Genomic DNA, 27008 nt, shown 5'->3' with positions numbered 1-27008 from the left:
CTTTAGTCTAATAACTTAGTAACTATTATAATTCTAATTCTTCTTTTTTAACTACCTAAGGATTAATAATAGTACTCTCTATATACTAAAATCTTATATTCTCTTATAATAGTACTTAATCTAAGCCTATTACATCTCTTTTCCTTATTATTAGATAACCTAAGGTTAAATTAGTCCTAGATTAGTATATAAACCTAGCTAAATCTAGTCTAGACTAGATTAAAGAAATTATTAGTAATCTTATAACTAAAAGTATTAGTAGATCTAGAAGTATTACTATAGATACTCTAGAAGAAAAGAGATATAAACTAGAATACCTAGAAGAGTTCCTTATAATTTATACTTATCTTAAAGAGCTCTCTATTTAAGTCTTTAGAATTAATATTAGGGCTTTCCTAGATAATCTATCTATAGCTTATAGAGGAACTAAGATTAAAATATATAAGAAAGTAAAGGATTTCAAGATTAATAAGTTTAAGAAATTATTTAGTCTTTAAGAATAAGTAAATTAGCTCTTATAGTTTAGATATATCTTTTAAGATAACCCTAGGATCTATAAGAATAAAGAGATAAAGATCTTTATAGAAGTTAAATATCTTAACTCTAACTATAAAAACAACTAGACTATAAAGAAAAGATATCTTAAAAATAATAATAATAATTATTTTAATAACTAGGAATACTTTAAGAAATAGACTTTTATCTTAATATATAATAAAAATACTTTTATTAGAGAAGTTAGTAATAAGATAGAGTATTATTACTAACAAATTAATAAAGAATTAAAAGCCTTTTACTACTATTTTATAGATCTAGAATATTATTTTCTTTAGGTCTCTTAGAATAAGTAAATATACTAATATATATTAAAACTATAGCTATAGTTAATACTATATATTTGTTAATATATAAAGATTTCTTCTAAAACTTAAGTATAATAGATAAAAGAAATATAAAGTACTTAGGAATTTATAAAAGCAAAGATATATAAATATAACCTATTTATTAATAATTCAAATTTAAGCTTAAAATATCTATAATCTAATAACTTATTTCTAAATTAATCTAATAATATAGAATAAGACTAAAAGAGTCCTAGAAATCTATACTTAAAAGATCTTTATAATCCTAGATCTAACTTAAATTATAATAACTCTAAGTTATATTTAAATCTCTTTTACTTTAAAGATAAATCTTAATTATTTTTTCTTTAGAATAAGAATAATCTAAATAATATACTTATTATAGGAACTAATCTATCTAATTTATCTAATTTATCTATTAGAACCCTTTTAAATAATTATTTTAATTATAATAAACTAGATTACTAGATAAATAAATATTATCTATTACTATAAACCCTAGAAGTAAAGATCTAGAAAGCTTATTTAAAACCCTAGTATTATTATAATAATACTTAGTTAAGAGACTTAGGAAAAGTATTAGGATTAAATTAATTTCTATAAATTCTAATTTCTAGCCTTAAGTAGGAATAGTTATCTATCTCTATATCCTAATTTATATCTAAAATAATATTAAGATATATATAAATATTAATATCTATATAAAGATAAACCTTATTAGTTATAAATTTATTTAGAAATACTATTTTGATTAAGCTAAATATAATATCCCTATTCTAGAAGTAGTAGATTAATAAAATATCTCTATCTATAGTATATAGACTATTCTAATTACTATATATAACTTTTAAGAAACTAAATAAAAGTTTTTATATCTCTATATTATAGTTAATAGAGATCCCTATCTATTAGAATTACTAGTACTACTATTAAATATAACTATCTAAGAAATATAAATTATATTAGTCCTATAGTAGAAATAATAGTAGTTTAAACATAATAGAAAAATAATAGAATAGTTAAAGTCTTACTAGTTTATAAAAGTATATAGAAACTAAGTCTATATCTTTATAATTATTAAAACCCTAGAAGAAGTTTAGCTTTCTCTAGAAGAAGAAGAAGATAAATTAATAGTAAGTTAAGACTAAATCCCTTCTAAATTACTAATATTCTAGGATATATTTAAGATATAGAACTCTAAAATTATACTACTACAAAAAGAGACTAACTATTTAATTGAACTTAAAGAAGATATATTATCTTTATATAATCTAATCTATCTCCTCTTATAAATAGAACTTATAGAGTTATAGAAGTATCTTAATAAAAACTTAATAAATAGTTAAATTAGACTATTAAAGAGCCTAGTTAGTATACCTATCCTATTTATACCTAAAAAGGATAAAGAGCTATAGCTCTATATTAATTATTAAGGTCTAAATAAGATTTTAGTTAAAAATCAGGATCCTCTATCCCTTATTTTAGAGATTCTTAACTATTTTTCTAGGGCTTAATTCCTTAGTAAAATCAATATATAAGATATATACTATTAAATTTATATTCAAGAAAGAGAAGAATAGAAGATAGCTTTTTATATAAGATATAGCTATTTTAAATATATAGTTATACTATTTAGTCTTATTAATATATCTATAATATTTTAAAGCTATATCTATACTACACTTTATAGCCTTCTTAATATTATTTATATTATATATTTAGATAATATTCTTATCTTCTCTAGGACCTATAAAGAATATATAGAATATCTTTATCTTATACTCAAAAGATTAAGAGAAATATAGCTATTTATAAAAGCCTCTAAATATTAATTCTATAAGAAATAAGTTAAATTCCTTAGCTTTATTATTAGTTAAAATAGTATCTCTATAGACCTAGAATAGGTTTAAACTATCTAAGAATAAAAATAATCTATATCCTATAGAGAGATTTAAGTCTTCCTAGGATTCTATAACTTCTATTAAAGATTTATTAAAAATTATTCTTTAATTATACTACTACTTATAAAGCTTCTTAAAGAAAGTAAAAATAGGAAAAAACTAGGGAATATTAAGCTAAACGACTATAAATTGAAAGTATTTTAGGATCTTATTAATACCTTTTTAACTATATCTCTCCTATAATACTTTAATCTAGAGAGATCTATATAACTTAAAACTAATATTTTAGATTTTAGAATAGATAGAATTCTTTTATAATTAGATAATTAAAGGATATAGTATTCTATTACTTTCTAGTTAAAGAAATTCTTATCTATAGAATAGAACTATATAATACTAGATTAATAGTTATTTATAATTATTTATTTATTTAAATAGTAGTGTTAATATCTTAAAGGAAGCTAATATTAGGTTAAGGTTCTAATAAATTACTATAACCTAAAGCTATTTATAGATTAATCTAAGATTAATAGAAGATAAGTATATTAGTATCTTTCTCTTACTTTATTTAACTTTATAATATATTATTACTTAAGAAAGACTAATCCTATAGATAGGTTATTCTATATCTTAGAAAAAGAGAAGTCTTTGTCTATAGAGAAGATATTAGGGCTAATTTATAAGAGAATTATAGCTAAATTATTTATAAAAGTATAGTAGTTTACTACTAGTATAATATTATTTAGAGAGGAAAGTAAAGGAGAGTAAGGATTAATAATTATAACTATATTAGTCTATAGAAATCTATTACTATCTTTCTTTTTAATTATAAATAGCTTAGTTAATAACCTAGAGTTAGAGCTAAACTAGGTTTAAAATAATACTACTACTCCTATAGATCAGGAGGATCTAGGGAAGGCTATAAATAAGTCTAGTAAAGCTAATTATTTAGATCTAAGGGATAATAAAGAAGTTTTTCTAAGTTAGAGTTATAATATAACTAAGTTTTTCCTAAGTTAGGGCTATAATATAATATATTATAAGGTTTTAAGTCGCTTTTAATTTATATCTTTTTGAATAGTAGTTACTATAACTATAAATAAAGATCTATTTATAGATAAATCTCTAAAAGAACTAAAATTATTAATTAAAGAACTCTAAGATAAGGATAAAATAGTCTAGAAAAGAATTAATATAACTTAGAAAGATATTCTATAAGAAAAGTATTAGAGTATTAACTCTAAGAAACTTTTATATTATAAAGAATATCTTTATATCTCTATTACTAAGAATCTAAGATAAAAACTAATTAAGTTTTACTATAATAAATAACTTATAGAATATTTTAGAAGAATATATATAGAAAAACTTCTAAAAAGAAAATTCTATTAGAAATATTTACTAAAGAATATATAAGAATATATTAAAATATATCTAATATATTAAGAAGTTAAAATATCTAGATATTATTTTTATAAAGAACTTTAATCCCTTTTTATATCTTATAGATTATTTATAAAACTAAGTATAGACTTTATTATAGGACTTTTAATTATAATCTTTAAAGGAAGGAAATATAATATAATCTTAGTAATTATCTATTAACTTATAAAATTCTTTTAATTCCTCTCTATATTAATAATAATATCTATAAAAAATCTTACTAAATCTTTTTTTAATTGAATTAAACTTAAATATAAAAACCTAAAGAAGATTATCTCTAATTAAATATCTATTTTTATAAATAGATTCTGATTATAACTCTATTATTATTCTAAGATTAAACTATAGTTCTCTATTATATTCTATTTCTAAACTAATAGATAAATAAAAAGACTTAACTAGGTTTTAGAAGATTATCTTAGATATTTTATTAATAAAGAATAGTTAAACTAGGCTTAACTCCTTAAAATAATATAATTTATATATAATAATACTATTAATATATTAATTAATAAGATCTTTTTTTATATATTACTTAGGTATAATCCTAATTTCTAAATCTAAACTCTTAATAAAATACTTAAGAAAGAGGCTTCTAATACTAAAGAATAAGTAAATTACCTCTAGAATATCTATAAAAAGACTATAAATAAGCTTTAAATTATATAGGAAATATAATAGAGATCCTATAATAAAAATCATAAGCTAAAGGACTTTAAAGTAGGAACCTTTATATTCCTTTTAATAAAGAATCTCTACTTTAAAGCTAAAGAAAAGAAGCTATCTCTCTATTAAATCAGACCCTTCTATATCCTTACAAAAATTAGTACCTAGGCCTATTATATTGTATTACTAGAAAAATACTTAAGATTATATAATATCTTCTCTATCTCTCTTCTTAAACTATAGAATAGCTAAAATAATAATAACTTATAAATACTAATACTAGAACTTAAAGATAAAGAAGAATAGGAAGTTAAAGAGATTTAAGATAAAAGAGTTTTTAATAGAGTACTATATTACTATATAAAATAGATAGGATAGTCCTTAGAATATAATTAATAGGAACTAGTAGAATATTTAGAAAATATAAGAGATATAATAGCTTTATTTAAGAAAAACTAAGCTTATAAAATAGTATTCTAATAATATTGAAAACCCCTTAAAACCCTTTTGAATTACCTTTAAATCAATACTAGATAAAGAAAAGCTATATTAGATAAGGCCGCTTAGTTAAAAAAAGAGAGGATAAATAAGGTAAAAATAATAAATTACTATAGAATTCTATATTAAGCTATAAGTATCTTAATATTAGTAACTATTACTATTATAGCTAGAATTAAAGTAGCCTTAATTAAAGTTATATTATATTAATATCCTACTATAATCTCTATAAAGAAGGATTAAATACTACTCTACTAGAGAGTAAAACTAGTATTACTAATCTATAGATATAAAAGATTATTAAGATAGTAAGAAGACTAAGTAGAAGATAAACTAGTCTTAATATTTAACTCTTTCTATTGTTTAATAATAAATATAGTATATATCTCTATAACTTAATCTATATTCTATAAATTAAAATAGAGCTTATAATTAGAAAGATAAATAGAGATCATCTTTTAAAAAGATACTAGAAGATAAGTAGATCCCTCTATAGCTATAATCTTACTTTCTTTATTCTAGATAAGTATAGTACTATTAATAACTACTATAGTAGTACTACTATTTTAAACTTTATATATCTAGTTAAAGATTAATTAAAGCTAATATAAATTATTATAAATCCTATAAGATATTTAAAATAAATTAATACTAAATTAAATATAACTTAGAAAAGAATCTTATCTAAAAGTAATTTTTACTATACTCTTTATATAAAATATAAGTAATTAAGTTTATATAATCTTAGTTATAATAGATCTTAGGAATAGTATCCTTAGAAGGGCGAAGAGCTATTTTAGTAATATATATAATATAGAATATAAAGGAAGGGTAAGTAATTTGATTACAAAGAGGGCATAAGCTAGTAGAAGTACTAGTAATATTTCTATTACCTCTATTAACCCTATTATCTCTATTACTATTATCTTTATCTCTAATCTAACCTTTATCTCTAGTTATATAATAACTACTATAATAAGAAGAATCACTAAAAACACTAAAAGTAGCAGCCTTAGATATATTAAAATAAAATAAAATAAAAGCAAAGAGTAAGAAGATAGAGAGTTAAGAATTAAGAGTTAAGAAAAGGGAAAAGATAAAAGTTAAAAAGATAAGAGAGAAGCTCTTATCTCAAAGATATTAAAGAACCTATATTACTTTATTTATATCTATATACAAAGATACCTAAAGTAGTATTAGTCCTAGAATCTTTATTTAATATAATACTACTAAATACGAATTACCTAATTAAATATAAGTTATATAGATAGTTAAGTCGACTATTATTAAAAGGGGAGGATAAATTATTATAGGATTCCTAAATCCCTTCAAATACGATTCAAATACAATTTATAGCTACTCTATAGACGAATCTACTATAATATACCTGCTAATATATAACTACCCTAAGCCCTAGTAAGCTCTAATAATATTAAAACGTATAAATAATAGCTACGATTCTTGTCCTATAAGAATCAGTTCTGTATATTAACTATTCTATTTGATCTCTACTATCCGATATCCTTGCCTAGTTATAGGTCTCTAGCCTAATAACTTAGTAACCATTACAATTTTCTTAACTCTAAGGTCTAAGCGATGGGTTGCCTAGTCTTACTTCCTAATTAAAGCTAAATACTATTAGAAGACTAGATAGGATAAGAACTTAGAAATCTAGTTAAATCCCAATAAGTATTAATCCTACATTTAGGTTCTAGGAAAGCTAAAACTATTAAAAGATTTACAGTTAACGGAAGCGACCGAACATTATTTCTATTCAGCAGTAGCAGCGTTTCGAAATAAACTCTAGGATATTGAGAGAAGGGTATTTTCAGTTATCTAATTAAGGTGCTTTTAAGATAAGATTATCGTAAATTCTCTTAAATAGCCTAATAAGTATTAATCTCTCTCTATAGTTATTTAGCACACACATCAGATAAAAATATTATCACCTAGAAATCGACTGTTTGGTCTCCAAGTTTTTTGAGACTCAACGAATATACAAAAGACAAAAAGCTTTAAGAGATTTATATACTTAAAATTCCTATTCTTAATATAAATACTCCTATATAAAAAGTATTATATTCTTTAGGATCAACCAGATAACAGTAAAGAAGCTGGTTATAAGCACTAAACCTTGCTTTTCACTAAAATATTAGGCGCCTTAGATAAAAAAAAGGCTAGTAATTATATACTTTTGTTTTTTGAACATACCAAGCCGCACACGGACTTAGTAGGCCTATTATTGAGAGTACCCGGAACTCATAGGACCCATCGACCGCTCTAGTTAAGCCCAAACTTTTATTTTTCTTACTGTTGTTTGATTTCAACGTAGGTTTATTGGATATACCCCTTTTCACTTAACCTAAGGGCTAATCTACAGTAACGCCCAATATCGCCTTCCCTGTCAGAAACATAGAGATAATCTTTCAAACCCTAATCACATAATACAGAAAAATAACACGTTTTGTATCTTCCCGTAATAATACCAGTTCCTTTTCAAAACGTGTACGACAGATACAAGAGGCTAAAATTAGAAGCGTAGAACTCCTGAAAGGTTCCATACAAACGTAACAAACATCCTAGACAAAGCAACGTTTGAACTGGCAAAGTGTCAACTTGTCTTTTCTGCATCTTGCGGCTGCTTACTGCAGAGACCTCAGTGCCTCCCGGGGTCCATCTAGGGGACAAAATTAATAGGCAAGTTTCAAAAAGTTAAGGTTTCGTATAGGGATCTCCTCCACTGCTTATCATTATGCTACGGTTTCAGGTCTTATTGGATACCAGAGATCTATAGCTAACGCCTTACACTCTGCTCAGGTCATCTTCGTTGGAGGATATTTACGATGACCAATAGCTTTTTTAGTGACGATGTCTATCAAATTCAGATTGTGCCCCCACTCCTGGGAACTTCGATCGCACGCCCACCACCTTGTACTCTTCTAGCCCTGCTTCGGATTGTGCCACAGACCAGCTGCAGTTCGATCAACTCAACTTTCTCCCATTAGCCGAATGGGAAGAAGGTGGCGAATATAATGAGCTACCGCCGAGATATGTCTGCTACATGATTGCATGGAAACTTATCCTCAACCGTAAAACCGTAAATAAAGTGACCGATGAAGATTTGGCTGTAGCTCCTAGTGATTACTGGGGAAAGAGTTTGCAAGCAAATGTTGAAAACATGCTGCAAACCAAAAAGAATTGTCACTAGCGAATTCGATCTGAAGGCACAGCCGTGACGGTAAAAGTGAACGAACGGTCTCAGAGAGATCTGGAAAAAATTTATAAATCCACTACCTTAAATTGGACGCCGGTGGAGAAGTAGTTTCGTAAATGGAGTAATCTGATTCGCATTGGAAGGAAGCTCACGATTGAGATCGCCTTCACTTATAGGGAGGATGATGGAGGTAATTCTATGCTTCCATTAAGAAGAGTTGAAAAAAGGGGGTGTGTGCCCGCAACTAGCAGAATGTTGAGCGTGAGGCACACATTGAGGCTGAGGAAGAAAGTACTGGACAAAGTTCGACCTGGAGTCGTGTATATGAGCTTATGCAATATGATGTCCGCTCGTGTCCGCTCAAATCTGACTGGTGCCGGGAGGACCCGAAGGATAAGAAACACTACAAACTGAGGACCCAACATCTAGAACGACAAATCGACTATGTCGATGATGGTGGCATCCCAGACGGTCATGATGATGTTCCCGGTGATGTCCGTAGAGACCTAACCCTAGAAAACCAGGCTGTGGCATTTGTTATCTCGCCATGTGGGTCGCAAGTAACCATTGGCATAAATCCCTCGTCGACGATCAGACCGGGCTCATTAGTCCTAGCGTCATAGTGGTTGGTCTCCACCAAGAGCTTGGAACGAGGGGCTTTGTTATCCGACGATCCAGGCAGAGAATGGAAGTCGAAGTAGCCTAGCGGATCGTCCCGGTGGTAGGTGCAAAGGCGGGCCCGGCCCTCTTCGGATGGTGCGCAAGGACCCACCCTCGGCGTCCATAGAACTCCATTGAGTTATCTTAGCATTGCATAAGTTTCGTAAAGCGGCAAGTTACTACTGTACCGTGCAAGGTGTATTTTAGGTTGCCCTTTTGATCTCCACAGATGATCGGTGCTAAGGTCTTGGCGGTGGACTGGGAAAGACGTATTAAGTGTGTGTTAGCTAAGCCAATTTCGAGAACCGTATTTAGCCGAGACTCGGGCAACTACAATAATTCCTAGCAACCAGCCAGTGCACACAAGACTCCTCTATGCAATCACCTTTTCACCTAGATTGCGGTGAGGGTCGATTGGTAGAATAGTGTAGATCATAACCAGCGAGAGGCGTCCATTACAGTAAGCGAACTGGTTTGTCGTCTCTTGAATAAAGACTACTTTCAAGAGAAATTCGGTGCGATGTGATGTCACTACTTCCACGCATGCGGCTATATCATCGTAGAAGATAGACATGACATATATCCGATGTGCAGATAAAGAATTACTTCATGCAGAGAATTTTTACAATTGACTGAGATGATTCCAATTTCGGTGCGATGTGATGTCACCACTCTCCATACATATGATCAGTAGTATAAGTATGGCCATGACCCTGCCTCAGACTCACCACCTGCTTCAGTTTCCCAAGTATCCAATCTTGGAACAGACAATTCCTCTCGTCTGATCTTTGCAACACTTCAACTGAACGTTTTCAATACTACTCTACTTTTCTACATTTAATTCACAATGGCCGAAGTACAACTTTTTCAGAAGTACAAGGAGGTTGCCTCTTTGGCGCCCCAGCCGATCTCTATTGCTCATAACCCTGAGCGATTTGAGGATGCGTTTAACAACATTGTCAAGGATGAAGAAGGCAAGAAATGGCTCGATGCAACTCTTAACTTCCTGAAGAAAAACATGCCAAATGGGGCTGCTGTTATGTCTGCTCCGAAAACCGCAGCAGCGTGGCAGCAGAAGGCCGGTATGAGTGGTGCCTATGCAGGATTCATCTGCTACAGCCTGAGTGGTTGGTCTCATGGTATTAAAAAGAGCTTCAAGGGTAGTTTCTGCGGCGTTTCATTCCCTGCCGGGTCGCTCACGTAAGTGAATATCTACCTCATTGAATATTTAGACCCCTACTGATATTTCTATATTACAGTGGTGAAGTGTATTTCAACAGCGTCAATGACTTAAAAGGCGACTGTGAGATATACTGCGAAACTGTTGGGGTAAGATATTTCCTTTTACTTTTAACTTCTATCGTTGCGGGACTAACGTATCAGTAGCCCTACTATGCCATCCAATTCTGGCAGGGTGGCAACTACATAGCGGTCTGGCATTGTTTCAATCTCTCTATTCCTCTTGTTGGCGCTGGAGGAGGTACTGTGACGTGGTATGACGATTAAACTCGACACAGTCAACAACTTTGGGATTCCCCACTCTAATCAGGGAAAGCTGAAGGAGGCAGAGGAGATGTATCAGCGCGCATTGTCAGGATGTGAGAAGACCCTGGGTCCAGATCACGATAGGACTCGGCGACTTGAATAGACGTTGAATACATTAAGGGTTAGAAGGCCGAAAATAACGCCTTACATTCAGTAGGACAAAATAACTTCTTGCCGACTTATTCTTAGCGGTGAGTGAGGATGTTGTTTGTGTGAGAGTTGCAAAGAGTTGATAGTGAGTATGGTAATGTAATCTTAGAGCTGTAAAAAATACATGCGCAGATATATTGCTTCGTCTTTTTTTTTGCTTGGTATTATACAATTCAGCCATATGACGGATCCTTGAATACGAGATTAATAATATACGGCTTAGCACCACATGTGATTAGAGTTTGAAAAACCTCCTCTGTGACATCCGATATGGAAGGCAAAAGCGGTCGTGACTGTATGCACGACAAATACCTTACACTAAATTATTTTCTTTCGTTCGGTATCATACCATTCAGCCTTGTGACAGATCCGTAAATACGGGAATAACCATATCTAGCTTAGCGTAGCATATGATTAGGGTTTGAAAGATAATCTCTCTATTCCCGATATGGAAGGCGATACCGGTCGCTACTGTATATAAAGCTCGACTGGGAAGACTAGGAAATTATATCTGTCACACTAGAGTAAGTAGCGCAGTTCTGATCTTTGGTTCTAAGTAATGGTCCGAGAGCGCTTCGTCAAGAATAGGGTACTACTAGTATGTGTGCTGCCCAAAATAGAGGGCGCTATATAAGAGACAATTTTAAAGGCGACAGTTAACTAGCCGATGAAGCCTGTAGACTTGTTTTCTGCTATATCGAACCTACTATATGTACTATCCTTACATCCAGCTTATACCTTTAATAAGCTTATACTACGATACACCCGTAAGTCTAGAATATATACTATATAGCCTCTTAGAACCTAAGTATAGATCAAGAAAATAACATATCGATACGGGTTCTATTAGTAGGACTACTTTCTTGTTTATACGGATTTCTTTGACCTATCACACCTATCCGTACAGCTCTCTTAAATACCCCCAAACCCATCACCGTCTCATCCGAACCAGATTATTATTACATCTAGATCACTAAAACCGCTTAAATTTTCTTCACTTTTGTAGTCATTATACTATATGTACTTACTATATCAGTCTAGCTTAGTTTATTTATATACTGTGATCATATTTTGTTACTTATATAGCAGAACTATAGTAAATTATTATCTAATAATCATATTATCTTAGGTCTATAGCTTTAAGATAGCTCCCTATAATCTATATATATTAATAATTACTATATTACTGTTGAATGTTGAACGTTCTAGAACCCTAAAGACTAAATAAGTCCAATATAGAAGCTCTTATTATACTATTATTTATAACTATACTTAAGTACTACTAAGAAATAATTAAGAGAAGGATTAACTATAGTAAGATAATTGTATTTCGAAAGAAAGTTTAGGAATTAATTTCGTAAGGAAACGGTGAAATTGATCTCGATCCATCCTATATAGTCATTCTTAAAATCGCCTTAACTAGTATACTCTTCTACTATCTTTCTTACCCTACTACTAAGCTTTTAGCGTAAAATATCTATTAGGTAGGGTGTATTAAGTAGAGGAACCCTATATTTAAAATATTACTATATAAGCTTAGAGAGATCATACTAGACCATAACTTAATAGGATTAGCTTAATAAATAACTTATACTAAGACCTTAGTAATAGGGCCAAAAAGATAGTTAAAGAGTATACTAGTTAAGATAATTTTGAGAATAACTATATAAGAAACTTAGTTACTTTTAATTAGTTAAAACCTTAGAAATATTTAGAAGCTTAATCTATCTAATTATAACTTCAGGTTACTAACAACTATAGTATAAATAAGTATCTACTATAAGTATTCAGGTATTCTCCAATTCTTTAAAAGTTTATATATTTAATATCTATTAGAATAACTAACAATATATATAACTAGTATATTATAGGCCTTCTAAAGGTAATATTATAAATCTATTGCTATAAGCTTAATAAACCCTTCAAAATATAATACCTATATTATTAAAGAAATTATATATATACTAGAAAAAAGAACCAAAATCAAAGAATATCTATATACTCCCAATAGATCTATTTCTATTATACTTAACCAGGGGCTAGACCATAGAAATTAGGGAAAATCATAAAATATATAATAGATAACCTATAATAACATAAAGATCAATTTTCTACTTTATAAATAGATATAAACTAGGGTTATATATTATATTTAGTAATATAATATCCCTATAGCTTATTTTTTATCTGCTTAATAATCTATACAGGAGGTTAATAATAATAATAATAATAATAATAATAATACTAAGATTAAAGTAAAGGTTAGTTAAAGTAGATATAGTTAAATACCTTAGGTACTAATATATTAACAACCTCTTTCTATAAGTAACTCTAATAATAAATCTTTTTTAATACCTTTACAGTTCTTCTTATTAATACTTCTATATCTAAGTAGGGTTATTACTAAATAGGATATTTAATAAATAAATCTTAGAAGAGAGCTATATTAATCTTTATAACCTTAACCTACTATATCTTAGTACCTTATCTTTAAGAAAATCAACTCCTTACTTTTAAATAATAAGAAAGGTTTTAATTAATTCAGATTAGAGCAATTTTATTAGTCATATATATCTATTTACAAAATAAATTAAGAAAATAATATAATTAATACTAAGTAAAGTAAAGTAAGACTAATAACCAAAATCCTTATTTAAACTAACCTAATTAAACCCTATTTATTTTAAAATAAGATAGAGTTTATTATAGTATACTATAAATAAAGGGTTTACTTATTTATACTAAGTTAGATTAGTATATTAGATTTATCTAGATCAATATTTTATTATTAAAACATATAATTTACTAAACCAGAGTAAGGCCAGAATAATCAGTAATTAAAGATTAGATTACTAATTAGATCAGTATAATTAGAATCTAATTAGATTAAGATAATAAGTAAGAGTAAATAAAGATAAGCTATAGGATAAATAAGGTAAGTAATATATATTTAAAGATAAGAAAAAGATAAAAAAACTATATATATTAACTACTAGTATTAACCTAGTTATTATACTAATTTTAGGTTAATAAACCTAGTAAACTTAAAATTTTAATATAACATATAGTCCTCTCATCCCCTTTATTACTCTAAGATAGACTAATAGGATATTTTAACTTCACTCTATATCTACTTATAAATATTATTATTTTCTATATCAAATCAATAAAATTCAAATAGACACCTTAAAAATAAATAAAAAGACTTATTAATTCTAGAATTTATAGCTACTTAATAGAACTTCTAAAATATTTATAAGAAAATAAAAGAATCATACAAAAAGGCCTTCCTCTCTATTTAACTACTTCTTCTAAAAGAGCTATAGTTTTATTAAATATCCTCTATATATTACTAATATTTATCTAACCTATAGTCTTACTAAGGTTATTATAGGTTTCCTAAATTATATCTTTTCTAACCAGCCTTTCTACTTAATAAGATATCAGGTTCTATTTCCAATATATTAATAATCTAGAATATATTTAATTTTAAACTCCTCCCTTATTAAAGATCCTATATCATCTAGTAGTATACTAATATATAGCTAAATAGTAAAATATCTTCTTTTCCAGGATTAATATATTTAGATAAAGCATCTTATTATATATAGAAAGAAGTAAATTAAATAGGGGTTATAGTAAAAGAAAAGATATAGTAATAGTTTTAAGATAAAGAAGTTTAAAAGAAGGAAACTTTAGGATAAGAGATAAGCTTTTTATACTAGTATAATAAAAGATAGAGCTTATAGAATAAGATATTAGGAACCTAAACTATATAAGTTAAACTAACTAGATCCTATAATTTATAAATCTAGTTTTATATATTAAGTCTAATTAATATTTATAGAATAGAATTATAATTAGTTATATAATTATAATCTAGCTTTCTAAAATATTACTATTCTAAAAAGAATACTTAGAATACTAGACTTAGTATTAATATACTAAAAAAGAAGAAAGAATATTAGTATCTATAGTAAGAATAGTCTAAGAGCTAATAAAGATAAATAAATAATAGTCCTATACATTTCTTCCACATGGTTTAAGAGTATTGTTTTTAATTCTAGTTCTTCTCTATAAATATTATACCTATAGTATATATTATTTAGGAAATACTTAATATATTAGTTAATAAAGTACTAATTAAGAGAACTAAGGTTCTTATATCTTCTTAGATACTACTTTTTAGATAGCCTAATATTACTAAGATATATAAAGTAGATTATTAGTCTATCCTTTTTATTTTTAATATAGATAGAAGCAATAGCTTAAGAAAAAGTATTCTCTCTCTTTTCTAGAAGAGTAGAAATCTATCTCTTAGATACTAGGGTAGTAGTAGGTATATTAACTATATTAATCAAGTATTTTTATAGTAGAGGATATAAGGAAGCACCCTTTTCTATATTATAAATAGTAATCACTATATTAATTATAACAATTCAGTATTTAGTTTCTTTCTTAATTATCTCTCTAGGTATAGTTAAGACAATATCGATAAGTATTATATACTATAGTATTATATAGCCTATATACTATAATATACCTATAACTTCTTTATTAATAACCTTTCTAGTAAGTTGCTGCTTAGTATCGATTACTAGTTACTCCTTTTTATATCTCTCTAGATTCTTATAAATTAAATAGAGCTTTTACTATCTCTTCTTATTTTTTAACTACCTTATTAAATACTAAAATAGATACTCTACATAATGGTATTTCTAGTATAATTTCTTTATATTTTTCTTTTAAGTTTTCCAACGCTTACAAATTTTTCAGGAATTATAGGTATCAACCCTCTTCTATAAGGAGTTATTACTAAAGTTTTATTAAAATATAGCCTAAGTATTTTTATAAGTATACCTCTTAATATCTTAAATCTATATATATATCTACTTCTTCTCTTCTAAAAAGTATATATAAGGAATATTATTAATACAACTTAAGTCCTTAAGCCAGTAGGGTCTCTAAGAATTAATAGACTAACTTATTAAATAAGTAAACTATATAAAATACTTCTTAGGCTATAGACCTCTTATAATTATCTAAGTATCTATATAAATACCTATATTATAGTACTAAATAAAAGTATTAATACTTATATACTATAATATAATATTCTATAATTTATTTAATATATCTACTATTAGGGAAATAATATTAACCAAAATATACTAAAAAAAAGAATATATTACCTATAACTATCATTAAATACTTTTACTATACTATATTAAAAATAATATAGTCCTACTACCTTAATAAACCCTATAATCTTACTATCTTATTTTATTTAGTAACTTAGCTATCCTTTAATAAGCCTTATATCTAGTATAATCTAAATCCTATCAGATCTTTATATTACTTAATAGAAAATAAACTAATTAAGAATTTTATCCTTAAGCTTTAATTCCTATTTACTAAATCTATTTAGGATCCTAAGTCTATATAATTTTTTTAGATAGTCTATTATAAGACTATCTTTAGATAAACTCTTAAATATATTAATATAAAAAAGTATACCCAATAAGAAAATATAAGAACTTAGAACTAAAGTAGGATCAAATATTATTTCTAGGATTAGAAATATATTTCTATATAGAATTAATAAATAAAAAGGTATAGATAAGTATAGAATAAAAAAAAAAAAGTAAATACTAAGGATAACTTAGTAAAGGGATATTCTTATATCTCTTTATTACTAAGAAAGGTTTTTATAAATTCTAGTCTTAAGTAGATAAAAAGTTAAGGAAGTCCTCTATTTAAATCCTATATAAGTATTAACTTAAGGTCCTAAAAGTAAAGCTTTAGTAATACTCTAGGATAGTTTCTAATAATAGTAACTAACTAGTAGAAGAGGAGAAGTTATATCTAGTACTAGCTATAAGAAAAAGTTATTTCTATTATAAATAGGATTACTTAAATAAACTCTACTATATCCTTAATATATATATTTACTTTTAGTTTTTTCTAGAAAGAAAGTTTCTTTTCTATAATAACTATAATAAATACCTATAAAATATTAGTTAGATATAATCTATACTAGTATTAATAGTTATTTATAAACTTATATTATATATCTTAATTTAAATATTCTTACTAAGACTATATTTAATCTTAACCTTATAGATCAAATACTACTACTTCTAGAATATATTAAGTAAGCTTTTCTTCTTTAATCCTATGGTTTTATATCTATCCTTACCCTACTACTAGTCATAATACTAGAAGAAAAGGATCTTAAGGAAGTAGACTATTACCTTTATATCATTATTAGAAAGCCTAGAAAGATATTCTACTAGTTTATAGTTTATATCTTAATAAAACCTAGAAAGGAAATAAATAAACTAGGCTATATAGATAAATTGTTTTAGTATTATCCTACCTATTCTAGAAATCCTATATCTTATTTAATTACTCTTAAGTTTTTAGGCTATAATATTTCTATTAAAGCTTAAAGATATTAAAAGACTTAGTCTCTTAAAGATAGTACTCTAATAAAAGTTACTTCTTTTTATCTTCTAGCGCTACTTCATCCTTAGACTTATTGCTAGACTTAGGTTCCAATTTAGATTTACTACTAGTATTGAAATCACTAGTTATAATAAAGGAATTAGAGTCTAAAGCATTATTTAAGAAGATTCTTAGTTACCCTAAACTAGTATTACTTTCATCGTTAGATAGAACTAGATATAGAGAAGAAAATATAGTAGTAGAGTATAGTATATCTAACAAAAGGATAGTAAAAGGCCTAAAAAACTAGTTTAAGTATAAAAAGAAAGGATAATTAGGCCTATTATTATTTTATTTAGAATAAGATAGCTATTAGAAACCTAGACCTAGGATAAGAGTTAGTAAGAGTAAGTAAGAACTACTAGTTAGAGATAGGTTAGTATTTATAGAAACCTAAGGAATAAGAATAGTCAACAAGAGAGCTATTTTTAAGGATAAATATAAATAAATATAGAGCCCTACAGCGGCGGCTACAGTATATATAAATATATATTAGTTTAGAACAATAGTAGGTTAGTCACTAGGAACAGCTAATAAGATACCTAGGTAGCATTAAATAACAGGGCTATAGCCTTTATTATATATAGCACTAAGACTACCTACGGTAAGTAGGCAGCTTAAAACAGCATCAAAAGCCGCCGATTCTAGCCTCCTATTCACTGTGTCATCCTTAAATATAGTAATTTTTAATAAATCTTTAATAGAAGTTATAGAATCCTAGGAAGATTTAAATCTCCCTATAGAATATAGACTACTTTATTCCTAGATAGTTTAAACCTATTCTAGATCTATAGAGATATTATTTTAATTAATAATAAAGCTAAGGAATTTAACTTATTCCTTATAGAATTAATATTTAGAGACTTTTATAAATAGCTATATTTCCCTTAACCTTTTAAGTATAAGATAAAGATATTTTATATATTCTTTATAGATCCTAGAGAAGATAAGAATATTATCTAAATATATAATATAAATAATATTAAGAAGGCCATAAAGTATAGTATAGATATAGCTTTAAAATATTATAAGTATATTAGTAAGACTAAATAGTATAACTATATATTTAAAATAACTATATCTTATATAAAAAGCTATCTTCTATTCTTCTTCTTCTTAAATATAAATTTAATAGTATATATCTTATATATTAATTTTACTAAAGAATTAAACCCTAGAAAGATAGTTAAGAATCTCTGAAATAAGGGATAAAGAGTATTGATTTTTAACCAAAATCTTATTTAGACCTTAATAATTAATATAGAGCTATAGCCCTTTATCCTTTCTAGATATAAATAAAATAGATATACTAGCTAGGCTCTTTAATAGTCTGATTTAACTATTTATTAAGTTTTTATTAAGATATTTCTATAACTCTATAAGTTCTATCTATAAGAGAGGATAGATTAGACTATATAAAGATAATATATCTTCTTTAAGTTTAATTAAGTAGTTAATCTCTTTTTATAATAGTATAATTTTAAAGTTCTATATCTTAAATATATCCTAGAATACTAATAATTTAGAAGGGATTCAATCTTAACTTACTATTAATTTATCTTCTTCTTCTTCTAGGAGGAGCTAGACTTCTTCTAGGGTTTTAATAATTATAAAGATATAGACTTAGTTCTTATATACTTTTATAAACTAATAAGACTTTAATTATTCTATTATTTTTCTATTATATTTAAACTACTATTATTTCTACTATAGGGCTAATATAATTTATATTTCTTAGATAATTATATTTAATAGTAATACTAATAATCTTAATAGATAGGGATCTCTATTAACTATAATATAAAGATATAAAAACTTTTATTTAGTTCTTTAAGAGTTATATATAGTAATTAGAATAATCTATATACTATAGATAAGGATATTTTATTAGTCTACTACTTCTAGAATAAGAATATTATACTTAGCTTAATTAAAATAGTATTTCTAAATAAATTTATAACTAATAAGATCTATTTCTATATAAATATTAATATCTATATATATCTTAATATTATTTTAGATATAAATTAAGATATAAAGATAAATAACTATTCTTACTTAAGACTAGGAGTTAGAATTTATAGGAGTTAATTTAATCTTAATACTTTTCTTAAGTTTTTTAACTAAGTATTATTATAATAATACTAAGATCTTAAATAAGTTTTCTAAATCTTTATTTCTAGGGCTTATAATAGTAGATAATATTTATTTATTTAGTAATCTAGTTTATTATAATTAAAATAACTATTTAAAGGGATTCTAGTAAATAGATTAGATAGATTAGATAGATTAATTCCTCTAATAGATATATTATTTAGATTATTCTTATTCTAAAGGAGAAATAATTAGGGTTTATCTCTAAATTAAAGGAGATTTAAATATAACTTAGAATTATTATAATTTAGATTAGATCTAGGACTATAAAGATCCTTTAAATATAGATTTCTAAGATTCTTTTAGTCTTATTCTATATTATTAGACTAGTTTAAAAATAAGTTATTAGATTATAGATATTTTAAGTTTAAATTTAAATTATTAATAAATAGATTATATTTATATATCTTTATTTTTATAAATTCCTAAATACTCTATATTTCTTTTATTTATTATACTTAAGTTTTAGAAGAAACCTTTATATATTAATAAATATATAATATTAACTATAGCTATAGTTTTAATATATAATAGTATATTTATTTATTCTAAAAGACCTAAAGAAAATAATATTATAGATCTATAAAATAATAATAAAAGATCTTTAATTCCTTATTAGTTTATTAATAATAATACTTTATTTTATTACTAATTTCTCTAATAAAGGTATTTTTATTATATATTAAGATAAAAGTCTATTCCTTAAAGTATTACTAGTTATTAAAATAATAATTATTATTATTTTTAAGATATCTCTCTTCTATAGTCTAGTTATTTTTATAGTTAGAGTTAAGATATTTAATTCCTATAAGAATCTTTATCTTTTTATTCTTATAGATCCTAGGATTATCTTAAAAGATATATCTAAGCTATAAAAACTAATTTACTTATTCTTAAAGACTAAATAATTTCTTAAACTTATTAATCTTAAAACCCTCTACTTTATATATTTTAATCTTAGTTTCTCTATAAGCTATAAATAGATTATCTAGGAAAGCCTTAGTATTAATTCTAAAGATTTAAGTAGAGAGTTCTTTAAGGTAAGTATAAATTATAAAGAATTTTTCTAGGTATTCTAGTTTATATCTCTTCTTTTCTAGGGTATCTATAGTAATACTTCTAGATCTACTAATACTTTTAGTTATAAGGTTATTAGTAATTTCCTTAATCTAGTCTAGACTAGATTTAGTTAGGTTTATATACTAATCTAGAATTAATTTAATCTTAGATTATCTAATAATAAGAGAAGGAAATATAGTAGGCTTAGATTAAGTACTATTATAAAAGGATATAGGGTTTTAGTATATAGAGGATACTATTATTAATCCTTAGGTAGTTAAAAGAGAAGAATTAGAATTATAATAGTTACTAAGTTATTAGGCTAGAGATCTATAACTAGATAAGAATATCAGATAGTAGAGATTAAATAGAATAGTTAATATATAGAACTGATTCTTATAGGATAAGAATTGTAGCTATTATTCGTATATTTTAATATTACTAGAGCTTACTAGGACTTAGGATAATTATATATTAATAGATATATTATAATAGATTCGCCTACGGAGCGGCTATGAATCGTATCCGAATCGTACCCGAAGGGATTCAGGAATCCTGTGACAATAAGCTTAATCTTTTCCTATCTTAGTATTTACTTCTAGCTCTACTACTTTAGCTATAATAAAGGTCTTTCTAGTTGTAGCCTTAGCTATAAGATAAGCTATATAGATAGAATAATTCTTACTATAATAGCCTTATTTATTATACTTATAATAATATCCTTCTTTTTACTATCTCTAGAGTTTGGCTATATCTAACTTCAGGTACAAGATAGCCGAAGAGGACTAGTTAGGAAGGTCTACGATAGGCTTTATATTCTATATATTCTATATCCTATTAGTATTATTAGCGATATTAGTAATAGTAGCTATAGCTGTAGTAGTCTTTATAGCCTTTGTCTACTAGGTATTAGTATCTATAATCTTTAGGGTAGATATAATATAATAAGCCTTCTGTATATAGTCTAAGAAGATAATACTAATCTTTAAGACCTTTCTAATAAGCTTATATTATAGCTTAGGGGTTAACTTCCGATAGAGAAGTTTTATATATTTCTTATAGGGAATAACAGTATTATTAGCTAATTAGATGAATTTAGTAAGAAAGACTATAAATTTCTCTATTTCCTTTATATAAAGCTTCTTAAAGTTAAATTTAGTATAGTCCTAATAGACTAGGTCTCTATAGATCTACTCTAAGTAGTCTAAGATATTATTATTATTATTAAGGGTATTATTATTATTATTATTTAGAAGAAGTACAATCTAATTATATATAGCTTTAGTTAACCAACTTATTGTATAGATCTTATATAGATTAGAGGTTAAGAAATAATCTATATTTATATATAGTTTTAATTCTATAGTAGTATACTAACTATAGAACTTTATATTAGTTCTACTTCTATTAGTAAACTATAGGAGATCAATAAACTTATAGATCCTTACTTTAGTTCTCTTAGATACTAGTACCTCTAGTTAGGGAGTATTATATATATTATTAAGAACTTATTAAAGTTTATTTCTCTTTTATTTAGTTTCTTAAAATTATTAGAGATACTATTTTAAAAGATCCTAGAACTAAGTAATATCTATATAATTCTACTTATAGATATTAATCCTTTTATAAGCTATATTTAGCTTATCTACTATATCTTTCTAAATATTAAATAAGTATCTATATTAGTATAGATCCTTCTATAGGTACTCCTATAGATCCTTAGGTTAGCTAAACTTAATAAAGCTATTCTCTAGGTCTAGTTTAGGGAGATCTAGATAAGTAAAGATAAATAATCTCTAATCTTTCTTTAGGCTTAGAGGATTAAGCTTCTTTATACTATTAGATTATCTATAACTATTATTACTATTAGTAGGTTCTTCAGATTTAGTTCTATATATCGGTATCTTACTGATAGTAAGGGTTTTATAAACTATAGTAATTCGTTCGTTTAGGGAATATAAGATAGGTAAGATATAATCTAATTAGCTAAGATATACTTCTAAATAGATATAGATCTATACAGCTTCAAGTAACAGAAAATAATCTTTAATATAATATAAGAACTAGAAAACAGAAGAACTTTCGTACGATTTAACTAAAGTATTAAAGATAAGGAAAAAGAAAAGAGAGGAGTTAGGCTCTTACACGTTATCATACAGAAGAATTAGACGGGTATAGGATCATATGATCCGTCATATGATCCCGCAACCTCGCAACCTCGATATTAGTATCAACTCGGCATCAGTTCGTTATAATAAGAAGAGTATAAGTAATAAGCTTCTAACAAGCTACATTTAGTACACAATAAAGTAGAAAGTCATAGTAAATAAGGAAGTTATCTTACAAGATATAAAAGAGGATATAGCCCTAATACCAAGTACTTACTAGTTATCAATCTTAAAAGATAAGTTAAAGAATTCAATACAAGGAAAGACCTTTTATAAAAAGGGGTTAGATTAAATAACACTTCAATTTTTGTATCGGTAAATAATTACTCCTAATATAACCTACTAAAGTGATTTGATCATCTCAATATTGATGGGAATATAGTAGAAAACAGCTTCTTAGGTAGGACAAACTACTTTCTTAAAATAAGAAATTAAGGTTAAGTATTACTTTTAAATATATTAAGAATAAATATCTCTATAGAACTACCTTAGGTAGGGTTAAGAAAAGACGAATATTATCAGTTACTAAATAGATACTTAACAAACTAGATATCTAACTAGATACTAAAGAGAATTTATCTAAGTAAGAGTCTAACTAGTAAGCAATAAAAAACTTAATATATTATCTTTCTTCTTTCTACTATCTTAGTTCACATTTATCCTTACGCCAACCATTAGATCGAAATAGGGAAACAAGGCCTATCAAGCAGGGTCGCTTTGAGACCTGAAGTATTCTTGGCAGGTCGAGAGCACGTGAATATCTTCTTACAAATATATACGATGTAAGAAACGTGTCCTTGGAAGTTTATTGGCTTAGGAGCGTACGCGACTTATGAGACAAATATTAGGAGTGATTTAGTGTCACCACCGAAGCATTGGAAAAACCAAAAAGCTGCATGTGGAGGAAGATAGATAGAAGGTTTGGGCAATTTGATTCAAGATTAGATAACGAATGAAATTGCGGTTCGTCTGTGTAATTCGACGAATTCCATGTGCGTCTTGGTGGGTCCCAGGCGGCAAACTACTCTTCGTTGACACCAGGTATACCCTCGCTAAGCTTAAACTCTCGCAACCATTGTTCGTTATCTGCTGGCGTCTGATTCCACGGATCGTCACTAAATATCAGAGCCTTGTCAGCAAGAGTTGACGTTTTGAGAGGCCGCCGCGTAAAAAAACCTACTCTTCGTACCATATCCAGCGCGCTTGGTATTTGATCTCGTCATCAGTGGGAATGTGGCGGTCGGGATTGCGGATCGACATTGATCTTTTGGCGAAGCTGGATAGGTCTTTCACAAGAGCCAGATACGAGTTACCGCCATTGTGAAAGTGCATTCGCCCTGATGATGTCCTTGTACGTTGCTGCATGTTCGGTGTAGTATATACTGGATCAGTGTTTCCAAGTAGTCTCGCTAAACCACTTTTACATGCCGGATTCGGGACAAAATCGAAGTCAGATGCGACATGGGCTATGCCCAGTAAGCTGATTTGGCTAGTAACTTGAAGGGAGAGATCTGAAGTGAGTCCAGTTCTATTGCCGCCTGAACCATGCGCCATCCCTACGAGTGCATCTGTCGGCAATGTGGGGAGGTCAAGAATCTCACCCATTGCGTCGCGAGTGCCATTCAATGTGGAGGCTGGGTATATTGGATTTCCAAATATCTCCTTACCTTCTGAACACCCCATGCTTGGCAAATACACATGACCTGGGTCGAGTTTAGAAAAGGTAGGGATGAAATTCTGGTTGGCATTATTCATACCGTCGGTAGCCTGCTGCCCTGCTCTTTCAAGCAGAAAGGTAATCCAGTTCACAGAGCCCCAAATAAGCCGTACCATGAAATCCATGAACCGTTTGGATCCATCCAAGAATCTCGCGTCTGCATGACTGATGACATTGCAAGCTTTTTCTTGTATCTCTGAGTCTGACAAGGCGAGACCCAAAGTCTGGTGCATAATGATAAAATTGCGCAACTCGAGCTCGAAGTTGCAATTCTCAAATATATTGTTTTTCCCATTGATGCTTAGCTGGCTTACTCGCACCTTGCAATGACTGACTGGGCGCAAGCAAGCCCGCTTTGTAGGCTCATCTGAGGACATGAATACATCCCGAAGCCAGGACGGTGCTGCCTGGGCAGGGACAGGCGATGATATTTCCGCTGCAAGGATGATGGAACAAGCCTCATATTGAAGTTCTGGGTCAGAGGGCAGACTGCCGTCACTATCAAATTGATTTTGCATACAGTACTCCAGCTCTAACTTAAGAAGCTCATATGAACTGGTCGGGGTCTCGGTGGGCCCTTGTACCGCAGAAAAGGGGAGAGGTGAGGCTTGCTCGAAATGAATGAGGTCTATACCCAATTAGCCACAATCAGGTCTCATGCCAAACCAAACGGAGGAATCACTCACAGGGAGGCATGGCATTTTCAACTATCTCCGACACATGATCATCAAAGCCCCAATCGCCCTCCCAATCAGCCATTGTTTTCCCTGCCTTGAAGTGTTGGCCCAAGTGGTTCGCACGATATATCCACGATGTCATGGAGAGACCACAAAATCCGCATCGTGACTTGATATCTTCCTTGCTGATATTCCAAGTTTTCATTAGCTCTCCTGAATAGTCTACGGCATGTACCAGCCTTAAGTGTTGCCGAAGATGGTCTTTTCGATAGAAAGTCCGTTCTCCAACAGGTCGTTCTGAACATTCAATCGCATTGTGATCTCGGAGATGTTGTTCATTCGGACTGGTTTCTCCACAAAAAGTACACAGTGTCCCTCTGTTGGTATCGGGTACTACTGGCCCATCCCTCGAGCAAATCCATTTCTCGAAAGAGAGGTGTAGTGACTTCTCGTGTCGATGCCAGTCGAACTTGGTTTTGAAAGTTTCAGTACAGAACGTGCACTGAAACGTTTTGAGGGGCCGTGACAGCTGTAGAAGCCTGACTCTAGATTTTCCATCTCTTCTGGCACTGGTTCTCCTTCTTCTGCGCCGCAACATGTGCTTGAGAGGATCTTGAGACCGGAGTGAAGTGCGCTCACCGAAAGAATAGGCCGAAGAGCCAGAGCCAGAGCCAGAGCCAGAGCCTATGTTTGAATGTGAAGTTCCGTCACTTCCGTCCAAGGATGCATTGCCCGAGAATGTAGCCGAGTTCTGAGAGGTGTAAGCGACGGACTCTTCAGAGCAAGCGGCGATGGCGCGTGATATGTCAGAAGCTGCAGCTGCTTCGTGTTCGGGCGGAGAGCTCTCCCATCGTTGAAGTGGATTCATATTTCCAAAAGGTGTAGGAGTAGGCGGCCTTGGAGGTATGTCGACAGAAGATCCCTGGGTCGGTATTGGATCGGATGTTCTGTAAGGATTCGATGAAAATGATAAAGATCGTCGAACCTTGGAGCGTCGTCGCATATTAGAGAACCAGTTTTGTATCTGCTTTTGACTGAGGCCAGTGTGAGCCTCAAGCTGTTGTAAATCATCGCCTGTTGGGTACGGGTGATCCTCATGATCCGCGAACCATCTCTTTAGCAACTTTAGGGCGGAAGGGTTAAAACGATTGCCACTCTTGGGGGGCAATGTATTTTTGGCAGGTAACAACGTCATTGAGGCCCCGATAGCATTGTGAGGTATATTCATGTTGTCAGTCTCGGCTAAAAGTGAGACCAGCTGTTCTTCTGAAAGCAAATCAATGTCGAGCCTCGGCTGATCTTGCACCAAGGAGGTCACTGCATTTTGCTCAGAAGTTGCGACATCGCCCCAGCTAATTGGTTCGAGACCTGCTGGGGAAGGGTCATGGCCTGTAGGACCAATTTCAAGCTCGTCTACTGATGAGGGCTCAGTCATGGTCCAGATGAGTGATAGAGATGTCGATAATTTGGCATTAAGCCAGGATGAACCTATGTTGTATGATATACCGAACGTTACGTATTGAGGAGGTCTGTCGTCGAAGGGCGTAGATTTGGCCCACTTTTCCTACAGATTAATCAACCATTTCCTTGGTTGCCGGAGTGGGGTAATGATACAGCACCCTCTATTCGCTATATCACGTCTGTAGCTTTCATTGGAATTCATAGCCCCGCCCCGGATAACAAGGGGCCCTCATCATCATCGTAAGGTAGGTAAGGTAGACGGTTCCCTAATAATCGAGGATGCTATTCAAAGTGATACTTATATGTAGGTCATATGGACGTTGTG

General features: G+C 28.8%; 3 protein-coding genes across 3 annotated transcripts; 2 read left to right on the top strand and 1 right to left on the bottom strand.

The window, feature by feature from the left end:
• Positions 1 to 8917: 8917 nt before the first annotated feature.
• Positions 8918 to 9208, top strand: N7478_011816 (uncharacterized protein; the record flags this gene model as incomplete). Its single annotated transcript, XM_056928030.1, has 1 exon — positions 8918 to 9208. One exon carries the CDS (start codon positions 8918 to 8920, stop codon positions 9206 to 9208), a length of 291 nt encoding a protein of 96 aa, XP_056773757.1.
• An 884-nt stretch (positions 9209 to 10092) lies between these two features.
• Positions 10093 to 10751, top strand: N7478_011815 (uncharacterized protein; the record flags this gene model as incomplete). The annotated part of the gene is made up of 3 exons (XM_056928029.1): positions 10093 to 10445; positions 10505 to 10574; positions 10632 to 10751. The coding sequence occupies 3 exons, from the start codon at positions 10093 to 10095 to the stop codon at positions 10749 to 10751; spliced, it is 543 nt and encodes a 180-aa protein (XP_056773756.1).
• Positions 10752 to 23849: 13098 nt separating this feature from the next.
• N7478_011814 (uncharacterized protein) lies at positions 23850 to 26657 on the bottom strand (the record flags this gene model as incomplete). The annotated part of the gene is made up of 3 exons (XM_056928028.1): positions 23850 to 23943; positions 24009 to 25173; positions 25232 to 26657. The coding sequence occupies 3 exons, from the start codon at positions 26655 to 26657 to the stop codon at positions 23850 to 23852; spliced, it is 2685 nt and encodes an 894-aa protein (XP_056773755.1).
• Positions 26658 to 27008: the final 351 nt, after the last annotated feature.

The sequence above is a fragment of the Penicillium angulare genome (assembly GCF_028827245.1).
Source record: "Penicillium angulare strain IBT 27051 chromosome Unknown utg000009l_segment0_segment0, whole genome shotgun sequence".
NCBI lineage: Eukaryota > Fungi > Ascomycota > Eurotiomycetes > Eurotiales > Aspergillaceae > Penicillium > Penicillium angulare.
This window is presented reverse-complemented; position numbering and strand designations above follow the sequence as displayed.